Below are 16,638 nucleotides of genomic sequence, written 5' to 3' on the forward strand. Positions count from 1 at the left end.
CTCCATTGCACATCTACAACAATATATATCTCGTAATCTACAGCTTAGCCTCCCTGTTCATCGCCAAGAACGGACAACCACCCACGCCACCCGCCGATCTGCCTTTCGCACCTGTCCCGGCAAACGGACAGCTACCGCCACCAGGTTTGGCAGTTTGGTCTAGAGGTTTACCTTGCTCCGCGGATTTCTTCACCAACCTTGCGAAACCTGTATCGTCTCTGTCGACTCCGAGTTCTGCGCAGGAGTGTAAGAATATCAACTACGCCCCACGTGACACGTTGATAGCAGGTAGCTCACCAATGAGTTTCCCGAATGCCATTGAGAAGTCCTTGAAGAAAAGATCTTGGTCTGCTGCGTACTTTTCTACCCAGGGCTTAAATCCAGCATCCTCGACGAGAGCCATCTGGGATGCATCGCGTCAGCTGCAACCACAAGAGACTACCGATGATATCCTGACTTACATCGGTAGGCAGCATCATCAGTTTTGTACCCGCAACAGTGGCCTCATACCTAAATTTCAGGCATCAGTTTCAGAATCCATCGGTAGAACAAAACGTCAACAGACTGGAAAGGTCCATCCCATTCTCTAGGTTTCCAGATCGGACGCAGTAATAGCTTGAAGTATTGATTGGAGAAACGGGTAGGGTTGACAACCCAAGGACTGCCTCAATTGTCAGCTCATATCACTGGGACAGAGGATTCTTTTTAGCTGACCCATCAAATCCACTTCGATCACGATGGCACCGACCTAGGGGTGATGTCGTCAGTCTGACACAACAATAATTTCTAGAAGACATTGATCTCACCCAAAGCGTGCGCTCCTGAAAGAGCTACGATCTCCCGATCTGAGAAACCCATTCGTGTAAACACCTCTCGGACGTGACTTGCACCTAATGCCCCATCTGGCAATCTAATGCGATCCTCGATTGAGCTTCGTCCTCGTCTATATATTAGGCGAGACACTTGGCTCACCGATCGCCAACCACCCCCCGATGCTCCTCTGCAGCTTCTGCGCTATCATAGTCTGATCGTCCTGGTTGCCAGGGAATTTCGGGTCCGCCCATAGCCTGTATGGCAGTAGTACCAGCGAGCGCTGCAGCGGCGTTAGCGATTGGCACAGGGATCATCACTTTGTCACTCACTCCATAAGTCCGCATGTGAGATCCATGGGTTGGCCGCTTGAATCGGTATGAGGAATGAAATGGCATGATGTAGTCCAGCGTTCGCTGGATCAACAGACTAAGACAAATAAGTCAAGATTAGCACGAAGGTAAGACCGCGCTGACAAGATCTCTCACCTCTGGCGGATAACGCATTCCAGCACTGGAATATGTCAGCTTTCTTCTCAAGCAGAGCACGATCAAGTAGCTCACCCGTTAGACCCGCCATTATGCTGCGATGCAGCTGATCAGTCTCGATGGATGAGGTTGACCAATCAGCTACTCACCTCTACCAAGCTGAAGTTTCCAGACGCATGCCAAGCGAGTCTGAGCGACCTGCCATCAGAATCTGTTGTCTTGGCTGTAGGATACACGCGCGCACCTGACAAAGACTGGTCCGGCAGATCCATCATCGTATTCAGGCTGTTTGAGCACCTTCTTCACCTCTTCTCGAAGAGCTGATTGACGCGTCATTCGACATGAGCTTGACCCTTGCCACCACATCAGGACAAGATACTGAATAGCTCACCTTGGTAATCTCCTTCTTTGACCCTGGACATGGTAATTTCTGTATACCGATGGTCTCCCTTTCTGTGAAGTTAATACACTGCAATGTTGAAAGAGATCCAACAAAACGTCAAGGAGGCGATTGAAAGATCGAGGTTGTGATTTGATGTTTTCTGCTCGGTTATATCCACCCGGCGATCACCAGACTTTCCCACGGTATCGCTTTCAAGGTTTGACCACGGTAACGTGTCCTAATCTTGGTAATTCCGATTAGAAAAGCTAATCCTAATAAAGAGATCCAAACAGGAAACAGGAATCTTCTGACGTCGTTTCTCGCGCTCGCTCGCTCACCAACCGACCACCCCCACTCACTCAACTGGTCTGAACGTCTACACAATCATCCTCTAGATCTGATAGTATTCTGACGACATACACCAGCGATAATACAAATACACGCTTTCGTGAGTGAACATTACCGGAGACCTCATCAACATCATTCATGGGGTGAGAGGCCATGCTGACATACACTTTACGGATAGCGTAATCCTTCTCCCTCTCTTCGTCTTTCCCACCATGTCGCTACCAAAACGTATTCTCAAGGTATGTCGATCGCCTCATATCCATATCATTCGGACAGACACTGACAACATCTGTGTCTTCCTGCAACCTCCCAACCTTACCAATCTCACTCATCGAACCGCCCTGTCCGCCATTCGTTCGAAACCGCTGTTCTACCCGGATAGGAGACCGAACGTCTCATGTCAGATTCCCCTCCTGGTATCTCGGCGGCACCGAAGGATGATAACCTGAGACACTTTGATGTGACCGTCACCGGACCAGAATCGTCGCCCTATGAAGGTGTGTACCGGCTGTCTGACTAGGCAGATTGAGAACGTCCAATAACAATTCGTATCATCACCTCAACTATCTCCATGTACTTCGAAAATGTCCCTTTCGTCAATCCATCTGCTCCATCTCGACCTAATTGCTTTTTCGGACTTCTCCTTTCCTCTCCGAACTCAGGTGGCATCTTCAAGCTCGAACTGTTCTTGCCCGAGGAGTACCCTATGAACCCACCAAAGGTCCGGTTCTTGACCAAGATCTAGTAAGTGGGGAGCGATCAGACTTTCTCGATTTCAGTATCGCTAACGAGTATACATTCCCTCTCAGTCACCCAAATATCGGTATGTCTGCTAAATTGTCAAATTGAAAATTGACCCAGCGGGCTGACGTTGGTTCGCCCCCAGACAAGCTTGGTCGAATCTGTCTTGATATCCTCAAAGACAAGTGGTCTCCCGCTCTCCAAATCCGAACAGTCCTGTAAGCTGATGGACGACCACCGTCTTCATCGACGGCAACACACAGCTGACATTGTCTTGATAGCCTCTCCATTCAAGCGCTTCTCGGTGCACCCAACCCCGATGACCCGCTCGCCAACGATGTAGCTCAGCATTGGAAGGAGGACCAGAGCGGTGCTATCGCCCAAGCTAGGGAATGGACGAAGCAGTTCGCTCAGTAGATCTCGGACGAGGTGTCAGGACAGTTCCACTTGGTGTCTTGGGATCATGGTGTGTGTATATAGCCTTGTGGCATGTAGACTGGGTTACAGTGCTTCCTCGATCGGGGATGTCAGATCAGGGAAGCTCTGAAGTGACAGACTCAGTGACAGCAGCATAGTTGGCCTTCACATACGCGGTCACAACGATGTACGCCGATGTCACAAGTTTGCATATGTTCAAGTCCTGTGACAATCTACATGCGGTCTACTGTCACTTCGATCCATGATGTGACCGATCCTCAAAAGTTGCTTAGAAGTCCTAGTGAAGAAACCTATCAGCACAAGATCCGCATCGCCACCATAACATGTGATCCAAACGAGTATTTCACTCACTGTGACTCTTCCACCGAACTGCCAATCGTTGTCACCTGCAATGAACGGATCATTCTTCGGACCACCCCTTTCCCCCGTCTTCGGATTGACCTCCCCCTCGAATTCAGGTCTTGGACCTCTCCTCATATCCCTATGTTCTGTCTCCTTCGCCCCCAGGGACGGATCATCGACGATGGCGGGTGATGCGCCGACGGTCTGGTTCGCTTTTATTAATCTGTCGAATTCGGCTTGTTCGGCTGGGGGCAGGGGTGGTGGACCGGGTTTGGAGAAGTCTGATCGGTTCAGAAGGGGTGAAGAGGGGACGATGAATGTTCGACGCAGGAGGAGGGAGGAGTGAGGTTTGGTTATGGTGGACGAGCGGGGAAGGACGGCTCGTAGTGGGAACCGAGAGAACATCACGGAGATCGTGTGAGGATGTAACGGAGTTGGATCGAGATGTTTTTTGTGTATTACAGTGGGAGTCAAGAGAGATGTCAAGTCAGAATGAGAAGCGGCTTCAGACTTTTGGCCACCCAGATGTATAGATAGAAATCGAGGTGGAGGCTTTCCTCCCCCTTTCAATCCGACTTGGTCCGACAACTCATCGAAAGCAACAACAAGAACGACGCGACCTATCCTTGAAACGCAAGATACCCTCGCTACTCGCTGCAGGATTCGCTCTGAGGAATCAATGGAGATAATGGATGTGGTCATTGATACACCGGTGAGGACAGAAGAGGTCGAAGAAGCTGGCCCGTCAAGAAAACGCTCCAGTGAGTTTTGCCGTCAGACGAACCATGTCCGCACAAGAGCACCCATGGTGCGACTCGAAACGTTGGAGCGCAGTAATGCTCATACTGGCTTTCTTAGACATTGAAACGATACACGAACTCAATGCTCTGCTCGGTCGCGAGTCGGCAAAGACGAAGCTTCGTCGTCTAGCTGTATGTTCACACCTTATCCCCTTTCAGTTCTCTTGCGGACCAGATCTGACCAATGTCGGCGATACATATCAGAGTCATAGAGGCTACACACCAGTGTTCAATCCCATATGCCCCAGTACGACATTGACTGCGTGTAAAGCTGTAAGGGACGAATGTATTAAGGTATGTATATAAAGGCGCTCGCAAAAAATGCAGCCATCATAAGTTTCCTGCCCGGAGCTGACAATTGGTCTCGGTTCACGTCCCTTGGTCCCAGGCTCATTTCGAACCAATCATACGACCATGGACTGATCCTTCTCTCGGATACTGCTCGTGAGTGCTTTGTTCCGACTCAGCTGTCGCGGTACACTGATCTGTGACCCCTTAGATACCTCAACTTGTGCTATGGAGATCCGATGTTTGCGAGTAACCCTTCTCTGGGAGAAGGTACAGGTCCACGAGGAGGCACAAAAGAGTGTAGGTGGGTGACCACTTCGATCCTCTTTTCATCATACCTAGACTGATGGCCGAGCGCATTCATTTTGAATCTGTGTCAGATATCTTCATTTTCAAGTACTCCCCACCACCCAATCACATTCTGAGCAGCTCCCCCCCGATTTCCCGCCCACGCTGCCCAAAGTAGCTCTGCGCCGTCTTCTTGGCGAATCGAAAGACGCAAAGGAGGCACAGTATGAGCCGCCTAAAGTACCTCAATGGTTGAATTGCGATGTGAGAAGTTTCGACTATTCAGTGCTCGGGCAGTGAGTGGAGATTGCTTTGACTTGTATTCCGAGTGTTTGAGCTCATTGACTGTGCGGTGGACAGATTCCAGGTGATCGTGGCCGACCCACCTTGGGTATGTCGTGTATGAAATCGTTGCGGACGGCCCAAGCTGACATGCCCTCTCTTACAGGATATACACATGTCGGTACGTCTTCATCTTTACAACAGGCCGCCGTTTTCAAATCTATCCGTTGAAATTCCTCGCCTGAGCTTACGTCAATGCCAACTGTCTTATCACAGCTGCCATACGGCACGATGACAGATGACGAGATGCGTCGATTACCCATCCGTTCTCTCCAGCCGGATTGGGGTGTCCTCTGTCTGTGGGTAACCGGTCGCGCGATGGAACTTGGTAGAGAACTGTTTGCCGCATGGGGATATAAGCGGGTGGACGAGCTGGTTTGGGTGAAGACCAACCAGTTACAGAGGTTGATCAGGACAGGAAGGACGGGGCATTGGCTGAAGTGGGTAACAGATTGTTTTCATTCAATTCTCAGTCCGTCATTCTCCCTCCCTCGGTGGTGCTAGATTGTTTGGACGTCGGCCCGTACAGCCAATGGTCGTAGAGACACACGCTAACACGAATCAAATAACAGTCACACATGCGAGCACCTCCTTGTCGCCCTCAAGCTACCTGCCGACTACCCGAGGGATGAGCCAATACCTTGGGACTCCAACCCGGCGCTTCGGGACCTCAGAAAAGGGGTGGACACAGATGTTGTCGTTGCAGAAGTGAGGGAGACAAGTCGAAAACCAGATGAAGTTTATGGAGTCATAGAGCGGTGGGTTGCGTGTACCTTGAGATGGGTCCATAGTCCAGCCACTGACCACACTCTGACTCAGACTGGCTCCCAAGGGTCGGAAGCTAGGTGTGTAGTCTGCTGTCGCCAGCAGTGAGGTGCTGACGGCTATCATGTTTAGAACTCTTCGGGAGAAAACACAATACAAGACCTGGGTGAGCAGCATGACTGAAAGGGTCCCACCGGACGACTCAAGCTGATTTGTGCTATGAGTAGATGGATCACATTAGGCAATCAACGTGAGCCATCGTTTGCCTCTGCTGATAGGGACGATCGAAGCTGACATCATACCCACTCTAGTTGGCGATTCTCAGATTGTAGAACCGGACCTCCATGATAGACTCGCACAAAAGTATGTCTCCGCGGTATGCGATCTGGGAGTCAGAGCTGAAGAATGAGTCGATCCAGATACCCTGCACAGAAATTCACCTTTGTAACTAATTAATCATGCGTTGCTGTCATCTGTATATGTGTGTCTGAATATGCACTTTGAAAGCAAGATGGGTTTGATCGTTTACCGTCGTCCGAAAACCAAAGTCAGGCACGGCTATTTACGTCGGTTATCTCTGAACGACGGTCGAAGCGGCATTCGGCGTAGTGGATCATCATCATCTTTCCTTTCTCCTCCTGTGACCACACATCATCGTTTCCCAATCTGCATCTGCATAGCGACCTACCATCGAACGTATCATAGTCAGTTCGGCGCCAGCTACTTTGTGACCGAAGCTGATCCCATCTTATGCAGATCATGATAAGAACGACAACAGCATTACATCTGACCTTCCTCTTCCTCACTCTCACCCCTTTCGCCACCTCAATATCCATCCCGCAACCTAATCAAATCCCTTTCGACAGTACTTTTCCCAACCACCAGTTCACGAAAGAAGATAATGACACGATCATCCAACTGTTGAGAAGATTCGCACCAATCGTGAAACTGTCGTAAGTCACTTCGGTCTCCAGAAGTGTTCAGTTGTGGTCTGAAGCGACGGGGACACGAGTACAAGTCAGGCGAGCTGATGGCCGACATGGGTCATAGTGTTGGAGAGGAATATTATCCGAGCTCGGTGGAATACATGTTGCCTCATTATAGCTTTGTGAGTTGATCGATGTCCGTCGAGTCGCGATCGCTCTACCGACACTGGCACTGATGTTAAGCTCGACTTGACTCGGATGTCATAGCTGGAGAACTTCCACGGAGAGAAAGAACCAGCAGTAAGTCTTGTTCCACCTTCATCACCTGAACATGATCATGTCTTCAGTGTCAAGCTCATGTGTTTCACCCACCCCTATACTGAGTATCCATGACGCCTGTCTACTTTGACACTCAATTCACTGACGTTGTTACTATCGCGCAGAACCACACCCTCCTCACACCCTCATTACTGGACCACCTCCCATTATTTGGCTCCGGACAGTTTCTCTCCATCTCCGAACCTCACAATCCACAGCCATTCTTACTATCAGGCGACTCGGAATATCTCTATGGACCTGCGGGGCAGGAAGGAGGGATGAAGAGGGATGCCAAAGGAAGAGGTAAAGTGGAGGAACCGATCTATGGGTTTGGCGTAGATATGGGTAGAGGTATTATTGTGAGTGTGGCTCTTGCATCGGGACGGGGTAGTACGGTCAAGCTGACGAGGCTATCGATTGAAACAGGACTTGTGGTATTGGACGTGAGTCGAGGGCCGTATCGCATAGGAAGCTTGACTGATTGGTTGAGATAGGTTCTACCCGTTCAATTTAGGGAAGGCAATTGGACCTTTCGGGATACTGGGCAATCGTGAGTCATCGTTATCACTCGCTATACATGACAGTGCTGATTATTATGACAACAGATGTGGCAGACTGGGAGGTAAGCTTTCGCCTCTCATGTCTGTGTCCGGGACACACCGACTAAGCGAATTGTAGCATCTACGAATGCGGACTGTCAATGGCACGCCAGTCTCAGCAGACTTCAGTGAGTGTGCATATGAATCATACGTGTTCATGAGTGAGCTCACCCAGCGGCCGCCTATTCCGCAGCCACCCACAACGGAGGACGCTTTAGCGCGGGCACGATACGGTGGGAAGATGTCATCAAACACAAAGGTAGACCGGTGGCGTACTCTGCTGCAGGCAGTCATGGGATTTGGAATGAACCAGGGGATCACATCTACGCCGAGGTGAGTCTGGTCGATGTTTCGGAAACATTCGATCATGGCCGCTGAGCATCGTACCTCGTAGCTGGCCAAGGTCTTCAAGCTCGTCGATGTGACCGATGACGACGGAGCGATATGGGATACCAAAGATCTCGTTGTTCCCGTGCGATACTGGGATGACTCAGATCACAGACGGAGAATATGGCACAATGGGGAAAACAGTTGGTTGAATTTCAGGGGAAGATTCGGGAATAGAGGAGAGAACGATTGTTGGTGGCACAAGTTGGTGGGAATTTGCCAGGTGGGTCTTCGGGGCATGCAGGAAAGTCAGGTCGGGTTGAGCTGACGAGTGTGAGCAGCTTGTAGACGCTCCGCCTGGACCCAATCGATTCTTCGGCATCACACCTGACGTGAGAGATACAAAGCTCTAAAGTGTCCTACCCTGCTGACTTGCAGCTTTGTCGGTTAAAGTGTATTATCGCACCCCTCGCACCCATATTTTCCAGCTACAGTTTCTACCTATCCTCCCCTGCAATCCGATGGGCCGAGGCGAACGGGATCGGTATTGTCCAGGTTGAGCAAACATGCACTAGACCGAAACGAAATCCTGACGACGACGACGATGATGATTATGATAATGACAATAATGACGGTCACGAATACAACGAAGAAGTGATGTACGATGAAGATAGATTGGATGTCTGGGCGATCAAAGGGTTGACAGATTACAAAGGGGAGAAGAAGCATACCGTGAGCTGGCCTGTCCCCTCAGGGCCGTTGCAAGCAGAGTCAGCTGACACATTTTCCGATGACAGGTCACGATGGACTCTTGCAAAGGCGTCCAAAGTGCTGTGAGAGCGTATAGGATATCGTTGTGTACCATCGACGGCCAATGTCTGACGACTTCGAACGAAAGGAGAATATGCACGTACGAAGAAGGAAAGAAGGGATACAAGTTTGGAAGTGCGGTGGACCTCGAGGATATCGATGATTGGAGGTGGCAGTATTAGCTGCTGGCTAGTCCAGAGTGAGTTGTATCGTATTGCGCATTGACGAGAAGGAATGTTGGTTGTACCGAATAGTCAAGAGTGGTATGTCAATGCATCATGCAATGCTATTCGATATAATGGAGTCTTATCCTTAGAAATAATCCTTTCCCTGTTCTACTTCTACCATTGTTCGATCACTTTATGACGAAGCAGCACCTTCAGCCTTGACGCCCGAATCATCATCTTCATCATCGATCTCTACTCATTCGCGCCTCATCAGTGAGACGCCTACGCCCTCGTATGCTACGTTGAACACCACTCACCTTCACCATAAATCTCGGGATGTTCTCTGAAACAGTCTTGCATGACTTTGAACATCTCTACGCAGTCTACGCCCTTTGGCTCAGCTTCCGAGAAGACGAAGCATGAGAAGGCGGCTTTGAACTGGGGTCCACAAGGTCCGTCGGCCATTCCACCGAGGCACTAGCAGCAGAATGAACAGGTCAGTACGGCTATTTGACATGGGAGAGAGAGAGGGAGAGATAGAGAGAGAGAAAGGTTGTGCAGTCAAGAATTGAGAACCCAAGACCGGCCAAAACCACAACCACACTCACAGGACAATCCCAGTTGATCTCCCCAGTCTCCTCGTTGAAAGCTCCTTGAGCAGGCTGAGACGCTTCCTCCGATTTCTCCTCCACGATCCTAGCTGCGTCTTGAGTCTGTTCAGATTTCGACGGCGACGGCGACGGCGACGATGTCGCTCCACCGTTGGGTTGCGATTCCGTCTTGGCGTCGGCGCCGGCGTCGTCGTTTGCGCCAGTCTTGGAATCGTGGACGAAAGCTCGGACAGGACTGGCGATGGTGGAGTTTACACCTCGGAGCTCGTCGTTGGATTTCTGGGATGTTTTTCCGGGCTTCTCGACGCCTGATGTCATTGATTGATTATTGTCAATTTAGTCAGTGATATGTTCCTTTCGCCTTGCTTCCTGGCTCTCGAATCGAGCGACGGATTCGCAAGCGAATGCCTTGTGAAAGACAGCCGTGATGGTGGGTGCCGAAGGAGAAGGTAGGATCTGCTGGAAGGAGAAACGTCACGACACGATCCACTCACCCCCCGCTTTATGTAAAGGAGTCTTCAGACTGGGCTGATCCAGCACGCTCGTCCTAGCCGACGGGGTCTCCGAATCGTTCAGGACCTTTTGTCTTTCTGACGATACAGCCAAAGCGGCGACGACGAGGGTAGTACCTCCAATCAAGGCATTACGAGCGGAGAAGAACGATGATGACGACGATGATGATGATGATGCTGATGCCGATGAGGTGGAAGGTCTGGAAGACGTGGAGAGGGATCGGAGGGGGGAGGGAACTGTACGGAGGAGATTTCTGGTGGCTGATCGAGCGAACATTCTGGATATGGTGCTTGATAGAGGCTGTAGTGAAGAGAGGGGTCGACGTGAGTTGGGCTGTCAAGTGGTAATGCCTGGTCGATGTCCAATGGAGTGTACAGATGTCAGATCGATCGAGCAACATGCATTCATGGACTTTTTTATTTTCTATTAGTCATCGTTAGGAAAAAGTCAGCGCCGCCCCGCGTCATGTCGATCACGTGACACGCCTTTTCTTGACGACCAAACCAAACCTCCACTCGATACATGACAGTCGACCCCGAGTCCCTCCAGCAACTTGGACCGGGTCAGAAGCCAACATGTGGGAGGTGACGAGACGACGCTCGCAACGTGAGAAGTCAAACAAGGAGGAAGGAGGACCAAAGAAGACAGCGCTATATCTGTCCTTTCTTCTGTGGAGTGTGGAGCTTGGAGCTTGATCTGGAAGAGGTCTGACCCACATCGTCATGAGCGATATCGCAGATCTCACCGCGAAGACTTACGAGATTGCGCGCATGATCCCATATGGCCAAGTGACGAGTTATGGTGAGTGAGTGCGCGTAACAGCAGCAGAGCAATCGCCTCGCCAATACAGTCCACGACGATACCGTATTCCTGCGCGCATATGACATGGACTGACGGGCGGGGCAATACGTTGTCAGGCCATATCGCGAAGCTTGCGGGATATCCTACTTATTCCAGGTAAGTAAGGTTGTTCTTTCAACGAGAAACTCGTTGGCGTGCCATTCGATACGATACGGTATCTTGGACGGTCCGTCGGCCGGGGGATTGATGCGAATGAATGGTCATCTAGACACGTTGGAAATGCCTTGAAGGCATTACCTCCTGATACGGACATCCCATGGCAGGTGAGCTGGTGAGACCCTCAACACAACACTCGAACTCGCTTTTCATACTATACCCGGAACAGCGGCTGATCCCGCCCTTCCACGCATCCACAGCGCGTAGTCAACTCGAGAGGTCTGATCTCACCCCGTGGCGATCTCGGTCTTGGTGTGGCTCGGCAGAAAGAACGGTTGGAACAAGAAGGCGTGGAGGTGGAGACTCTGATGGGGAACGGGGGCGAGAGGGTCGATCTTAGAAGATGGGGTTGGTTCCCTGATCGATTAGAGGATGATTTGGCCGATTAGACGGACGAATTGAGCTTGTGGACGAACGAGGTGTTACTGTCACAGTGTAGCTATCTCCGCTTCATAGTCAATTGAGCCAGGAGAGCTGGCTTCACTGCGGTGGATCGTTGGTCGTTGATCAACGGTCGTCGACGATTCGCCGTCTAACAGGAGGGCAGAAGATGACGGCAACTTTGCATCACCCGCACGTCCGCTACCCATAACGATAGCATATACATCAGATGAACAATGCAAGACCATACAACCATTACGCTTGTGACTCGGCACTAAAGGAAAATGCAAAGTTCGATGGAGACTCCTCTTTCTCCGCTGATCTTGTATAATATCACAGCTTGCCCTGTCCACACCCTTCATACAACAGCTGGGTCGATCGCTCATACTGCGATGGCAAGTGATTTTGCAACATCGTTTTGGAGAATACCGCTATTCACATCAAAAAGCACACGTCAGTCCATGCTCCACCCCGTATGCCGAAGCTAGTTGGCTGATGGCACCCACGCTCTCTGAATCTCTCCTCGACCGAATCACATTGTCGTAGAATCTGCCAGACATCCACCCACCCATTAGCATGTCGAAGCTGATAGACGATTGGACTTGGCCACTCACGACTCTATGAGCCTGCCTATGCACTACTTTCTTCTCTCTGGGTTGTTTTCCGCCCGTCCCTTGCAACTCGTCACCGTCAGTCACGAAGACATCGAAATGTTCCTATGTCAAGCCTGATATCAGTACTTGGCGGTTTCCAGGACTGAAACATTGTTCATGACACAACTCCTCCTTCGTTATCTTCGCGCATCGAGCGCTCTCTCTTGCCTGTCTCGCACCAATGATATCCGAACCGACTCACCATGATATAAACCATTCCAGGCGGTAACAACTTCTCGTTATCCATATCCGCCCTCATTGTTTTGATAAGCGAGACCATCCAATCGCTCAAGACCTCTTCATCGGTCGGCATATTCATGTTCATTCCACCTCCACCTCCGTTGACATGAACCGAAGTAGGGTTTGAATCGGTGGCTTCTTTCTGAAACTCAAACTTCCTCCTGTAGATTCCAATGACCCTTCCTACGATTTCTTCCGCCACATTCCCCTCTTCACTAAGAGTCAGGGCGACATTCTTGAAATCCTTCATTCCCCCTAGACTCAAAGTTGGAACGACGTCCACATCCTGGACGATACTGGTTATCAAACCTTGCGCGTACCGAGCCAAGTCCGGCGAAGCGACTGCTGGCGGTCCATAGGCGTAGCAATGAATGGGTCGTCCAGGAGGTAGCCCCGAAGTGAAATTGGTAACAAACGGCGTCGAAAGTCGTGGATGAGTAAAAGGTCGAGGCTTTGACAGGTTTTGTTCGAGGAAAGCATTGCTAGGCATCGAACACAAGATTGACAAGAGCGCTGCGACACCTCCGCCAAGGGAATGTCCAGAGAGGATAAGACCATACGTTGGATATTGAGTCAGGGCGTCCACCAGAGTTTGGTGAACCGTACTCTGCTTCACGGTCAACTTGCGCGCTGATTGCCACATTCCTCCGTGGACATAGTATGATCCCTCGGGATCGCCACCATCGACTTCGATCGACTGATACTCGCATGTCAGGTCGACAAGGACATCGGAGAGGCCAAGAGTTCCTCGGCATGTCCTTCGACAAGAATTAGCTGGTCGACAGAGCCTCGATTAAACATGAACCTACAGTACAACAGCTTTCAGGTCGTGTTCAACCGCGACATAGTGTACGAGCGGAGGTGCTTCCTGCTGGATCAATGAGGCCGAAGACTCGGTGAATGAGGAGAGCAACAAGCAATCAATAGGAATATTGGTGTGTTGTGCCTACTGCTCATTAGGCCTTTCTCCTATGTCCCTACCATGTCACTCACGAAGGCCCAGCTGTTTGCATGATGTTTTCCTGTACTTGGAAACATGAATTCGCTGGATCCTAAGCCCAGGATTCTCAAGAAATTTTGCTGAGTATCATCAGTATCTTCAAATTTCGTCTTTCACTAGAAAATTGTTGTAACTCACTCCGTATGCAGCGCTAGAATATCTCATGAATCGATGTATGTTCCGGACCAACGAATCGTGGGGGAATAGGTTGTTCGAGGAGGCCTCACCTCTTTCTGCCATGAGACTGGCAGAAGCCGCTTGTATTCTACTTGAACTCGAATGAGTAGCCTCACGCACTGTCGCTAAAGAAGGTCCCGATCGGTGGGTAGGCCGCGAGGTGTGTATGGGATCATGTCTGTTTATCGTGCCTCGACGAGAACCGTCAGAGTCATTTCGTGCTGAAGAAGAAGTGGGAGCAGGCGAGCGAAGCACCATTGAACTGTGAGGTGAAGGTGGCGGTGCACGAACACCTTCGGGGTGTTTTCTGATAGACTGGTTGGATGAATGAGGCAGAGTTGTCCCGACAAGAGGCGGAGATCGATCGGAAGATGAGGGACTTGCAGCCCGGGAACCCTTTCTCGACCGCGTAAACGGTCGGAAAGCAGCTTTGGCCTTGGATACGGCGTTGTCCACGGGGATTTCCTTCCCAGAGGTTTTCAGGGTCGATGAAGTGGCACCAGGGCGTCGAGGGGACAGAGAACGACTTTTACCTTCCAGAGACGAGATGAAGGAGGAGGGTGTCTGATGTGAGTCAACGGACGACATTGGTGGCCGCCATTTGATATCCCGCACATCAGGTCGGGTTCCTCCTACTCTCTCCGTTGACGGTTTATGAGGGATAATTGTTTCATCAGAACTGCTCGTATCAGATAAATCATCTCGCATGACATGACGAACGGTCCTCTTCCTCTGCAACAGCTTGTTTGTCATAGTCCTCAGAACGAGCTGAATCCGCTCGGCGTTCTGTTGCGGATGGTCTAGAGCGTCGCGGTAGGAACTGATGGCCACGGAAGAACCGTTCGGAGCTGAAGGGATTATCGTGCCCGTCTCGTCCTGCCGGTCGTCGTCAAGAAGTTGGTCAACTTCGATCCAGTCGTTCTCATCGTCGGCAGCGGAGGCGGACAGATATGAACCCCTCCTTGGCGATGACATGTCAAATGTCTGTACGTCCACTTCCGGCTCCTCGTCGTCGGTGTCCATGACAGCCACGGCAACGTCTGGAAAGCTACTCTGGCATGCACTGACGGATGAGGCATATCTCCTCCCATCAGCGTGGACACGCTCCACCATTTGGGTGACGATCGTTGACTCTGTGAGTTCGTCGGTGATCTCCAACGTCGATTCGCGTCTCCTCTTGATTCTATGTTGTTCTCGAGAAGCATCGTCTGGCGGGCCTTCGTACATCTCGTCGCCTGATTCACCGACCAGGTCCTCCAGGTCTTCCACGTCCCACGTCTCTGCGCTGTTCTTGCGAGTCTGCGGCTGACTTGAGTGAGGAGTCGAGGTAGATGAGGAGGATTGGACGTCGCCCCACAGTCGCATGTTCACTTCTTCGAGCTGAGATGAGTGTGAGCCGCGTCCCTGCCAGGACCTCATAGTTGATGGCCCCGGTCCCGCGACTGCGCGGTCCTCCGCCTGAGGATGTATGAAATGCTGTTGTGAGCCTCCAGTAACAGCTGATTGGTCCTGGGGAAGAACAGAAGTCGAGGTACTCGTGGCGTAGGATTCTTCTTGCTCCGCGAGAACGGTACAATCGTACAGCCTGTCGGGGTAGAGAAAGTCAGTGGCTACGAAAGAGAAAATGTCGTCTGGCTCACACCCTCATCTTCATTCTCTCCGAAGTCCTCTTCCACGTAGCGGCTTGTAAACAAGCGAAAGCCGTCATCGCCTTGGTCAATCCAGCCAGACTGGCGATCTTCCCTCTATCTCTACATCTCTCATCCTCCAATACTTCTTTCCTAACCATCGTGATGATTGCCGACAGAGCTCTGCTGGACTCGTTGGATCCGAATAAACTATCGAAAAGAGCTACGCTTTCCTGTGCAGCGTAATGAACAGACTGAACAGCGTTTGTGGTTAGGAAGAAGCCCGACATGGCAAAAAGTTCAGCCATTGTGAATGTGTGGTGGATCACGTAGATGCCCAGATTGGTGTATTTGTCGAGCACCTGCAAGAACGCGTCGGTCGTGGGCGTCGGTTTGTAATCTCCTCCTGCTTCACTGCTGTTCCCTCCAGTTCCGCCACCGGTGAGGAGACCGAGGAGGTCACCATCCCTCGCCGCGTTGGTCATGAGATAGACCCGACGAGCGGATGATATCGCCGTGATGAGTAGTCTTCTAGTGTACCCTAGTGACATCCGAGTGGAGTATTGGGACGTCTCCAGCATCGCCTCAATGAGAAAGGCAGCCATTCGAAGCGAGAGTCGGGTGGAAGTCGCCACGGCCGTCACGAGATTTGCGATGGGTGTAGGAAAGATGGTAGGTAGGGATGACAGGTCGACAAGGGGAGTCTGTCGTGTGATCGAGCTGCATTTCTTCAGCATGTCGGCGTTGGCTCCATCGACGCGTGACGCCTGAGAGGTAGTGGAGTGACGCCGCGGAGCATCTGATGAATCGCCCATGCTGAGATGGGAACTCTGTATGGCAGGAGATTGATGTGGCGATGAAGACCACCTCGTTCCACCTTTGAAGAGATCTCTTCGTGTGGGATCGAAAGTGGTGAGTTGATCGAACGGACATCAATCGAGAAGAAAGAATGATATCCAGGATCCGAATCGGATGGTGATGACCATAACACACGCGTACGTGTCTGCGTCGTGCTGATGAGACCGTGATTTGGATTTAGGATTCGATTGGTAGAATTTAGTCAGAGTGAATCAAGGAGTGGAAAGCACTCGTGTGTCACAAGTGAAACACGAGGCCGGTGGCGATACCCAAGAGGACACTAGGAGCTACAGTAGGTCATTTTCCCCCTTTTGACCAAGTGTTCGCAGCGGTCGGTCGTTGTGTCTCGGTACTGAACGGCCGGGGCTGATGGGTGTTGTG

At 51.1% G+C, this 16,638-nt stretch overlaps 8 protein-coding genes across 8 annotated transcripts; 4 read left to right on the top strand and 4 right to left on the bottom strand.

Annotated features, from left to right (window-relative positions):
* Positions 1-37: 37 nt before the first annotated feature.
* IAR55_003576 (uncharacterized protein) lies at positions 38-1,720 on the bottom strand (the record flags this gene model as incomplete). The annotated part of the gene is made up of 13 exons (XM_066946683.1): positions 38-234; positions 298-403; positions 462-510; positions 566-661; positions 715-748; positions 807-910; positions 973-1,093; positions 1,143-1,239; positions 1,299-1,323; positions 1,374-1,393; positions 1,448-1,496; positions 1,543-1,618; positions 1,690-1,720. 13 exons carry the CDS (start codon positions 1,718-1,720, stop codon positions 38-40), a joined length of 1,005 nt encoding a protein of 334 aa, XP_066803075.1.
* A 520-nt stretch (positions 1,721-2,240) lies between these two features.
* Positions 2,241-3,186, top strand: IAR55_003577 (ubiquitin-conjugating enzyme E2 13; the record flags this gene model as incomplete). The annotated part of the gene is made up of 6 exons (XM_066946684.1): positions 2,241-2,267; positions 2,411-2,525; positions 2,691-2,772; positions 2,838-2,851; positions 2,915-2,987; positions 3,051-3,186. The coding sequence occupies 6 exons, from the start codon at positions 2,241-2,243 to the stop codon at positions 3,184-3,186; spliced, it is 447 nt and encodes a 148-aa protein (XP_066803076.1).
* Positions 3,187-3,475: 289 nt separating this feature from the next.
* On the bottom strand, positions 3,476-3,954 carry IAR55_003578 (uncharacterized protein; the record flags this gene model as incomplete). The annotated part of the gene is made up of 2 exons (XM_066946685.1): positions 3,476-3,484; positions 3,559-3,954. The coding sequence occupies 2 exons, from the start codon at positions 3,952-3,954 to the stop codon at positions 3,476-3,478; spliced, it is 405 nt and encodes a 134-aa protein (XP_066803077.1).
* A 274-nt stretch (positions 3,955-4,228) lies between these two features.
* IAR55_003579 (uncharacterized protein) lies at positions 4,229-6,488 on the top strand (the record flags this gene model as incomplete). Its single annotated transcript, XM_066946686.1, has 15 exons — positions 4,229-4,310; positions 4,408-4,481; positions 4,554-4,643; positions 4,738-4,793; positions 4,849-4,941; positions 5,018-5,221; positions 5,286-5,316; positions 5,374-5,388; positions 5,484-5,707; positions 5,840-6,025; positions 6,087-6,112; positions 6,165-6,198; positions 6,260-6,282; positions 6,344-6,395; positions 6,452-6,488. 15 exons carry the CDS (start codon positions 4,229-4,231, stop codon positions 6,486-6,488), a joined length of 1,227 nt encoding a protein of 408 aa, XP_066803078.1.
* Positions 6,489-6,782: 294 nt separating this feature from the next.
* On the top strand, positions 6,783-9,194 carry IAR55_003580 (uncharacterized protein; the record flags this gene model as incomplete). Its single annotated transcript, XM_066946687.1, has 13 exons — positions 6,783-6,985; positions 7,083-7,140; positions 7,226-7,258; positions 7,402-7,635; positions 7,703-7,719; positions 7,771-7,826; positions 7,882-7,898; positions 7,955-8,003; positions 8,069-8,208; positions 8,270-8,485; positions 8,544-8,594; positions 8,656-8,934; positions 9,000-9,194. 13 exons carry the CDS (start codon positions 6,783-6,785, stop codon positions 9,192-9,194), a joined length of 1,548 nt encoding a protein of 515 aa, XP_066803079.1.
* Positions 9,195-9,372: 178 nt separating this feature from the next.
* IAR55_003581 (uncharacterized protein) lies at positions 9,373-10,579 on the bottom strand (the record flags this gene model as incomplete). Its single annotated transcript, XM_066946688.1, has 4 exons — positions 9,373-9,431; positions 9,497-9,656; positions 9,788-10,098; positions 10,285-10,579. 4 exons carry the CDS (start codon positions 10,577-10,579, stop codon positions 9,373-9,375), a joined length of 825 nt encoding a protein of 274 aa, XP_066803080.1.
* A 446-nt stretch (positions 10,580-11,025) lies between these two features.
* Positions 11,026-11,709, top strand: IAR55_003582 (uncharacterized protein; the record flags this gene model as incomplete). The annotated part of the gene is made up of 4 exons (XM_066946689.1): positions 11,026-11,104; positions 11,221-11,260; positions 11,373-11,427; positions 11,521-11,709. The coding sequence occupies 4 exons, from the start codon at positions 11,026-11,028 to the stop codon at positions 11,707-11,709; spliced, it is 363 nt and encodes a 120-aa protein (XP_066803081.1).
* Positions 11,710-12,034: 325 nt separating this feature from the next.
* IAR55_003583 (uncharacterized protein) lies at positions 12,035-16,214 on the bottom strand (the record flags this gene model as incomplete). Its single annotated transcript, XM_066946690.1, has 8 exons — positions 12,035-12,132; positions 12,208-12,250; positions 12,316-12,417; positions 12,557-13,352; positions 13,404-13,540; positions 13,588-13,674; positions 13,733-15,356; positions 15,412-16,214. The coding sequence occupies 8 exons, from the start codon at positions 16,212-16,214 to the stop codon at positions 12,035-12,037; spliced, it is 3,690 nt and encodes a 1,229-aa protein (XP_066803082.1).
* Positions 16,215-16,638: the final 424 nt, after the last annotated feature.

The sequence above is a fragment of the Kwoniella newhampshirensis genome, chromosome 6 (genome assembly GCF_039105145.1).
Source record: "Kwoniella newhampshirensis strain CBS 13917 chromosome 6, whole genome shotgun sequence".
In the NCBI taxonomy this organism is placed as follows: Eukaryota; Fungi; Basidiomycota; class Tremellomycetes; order Tremellales; family Cryptococcaceae; genus Kwoniella; species Kwoniella newhampshirensis.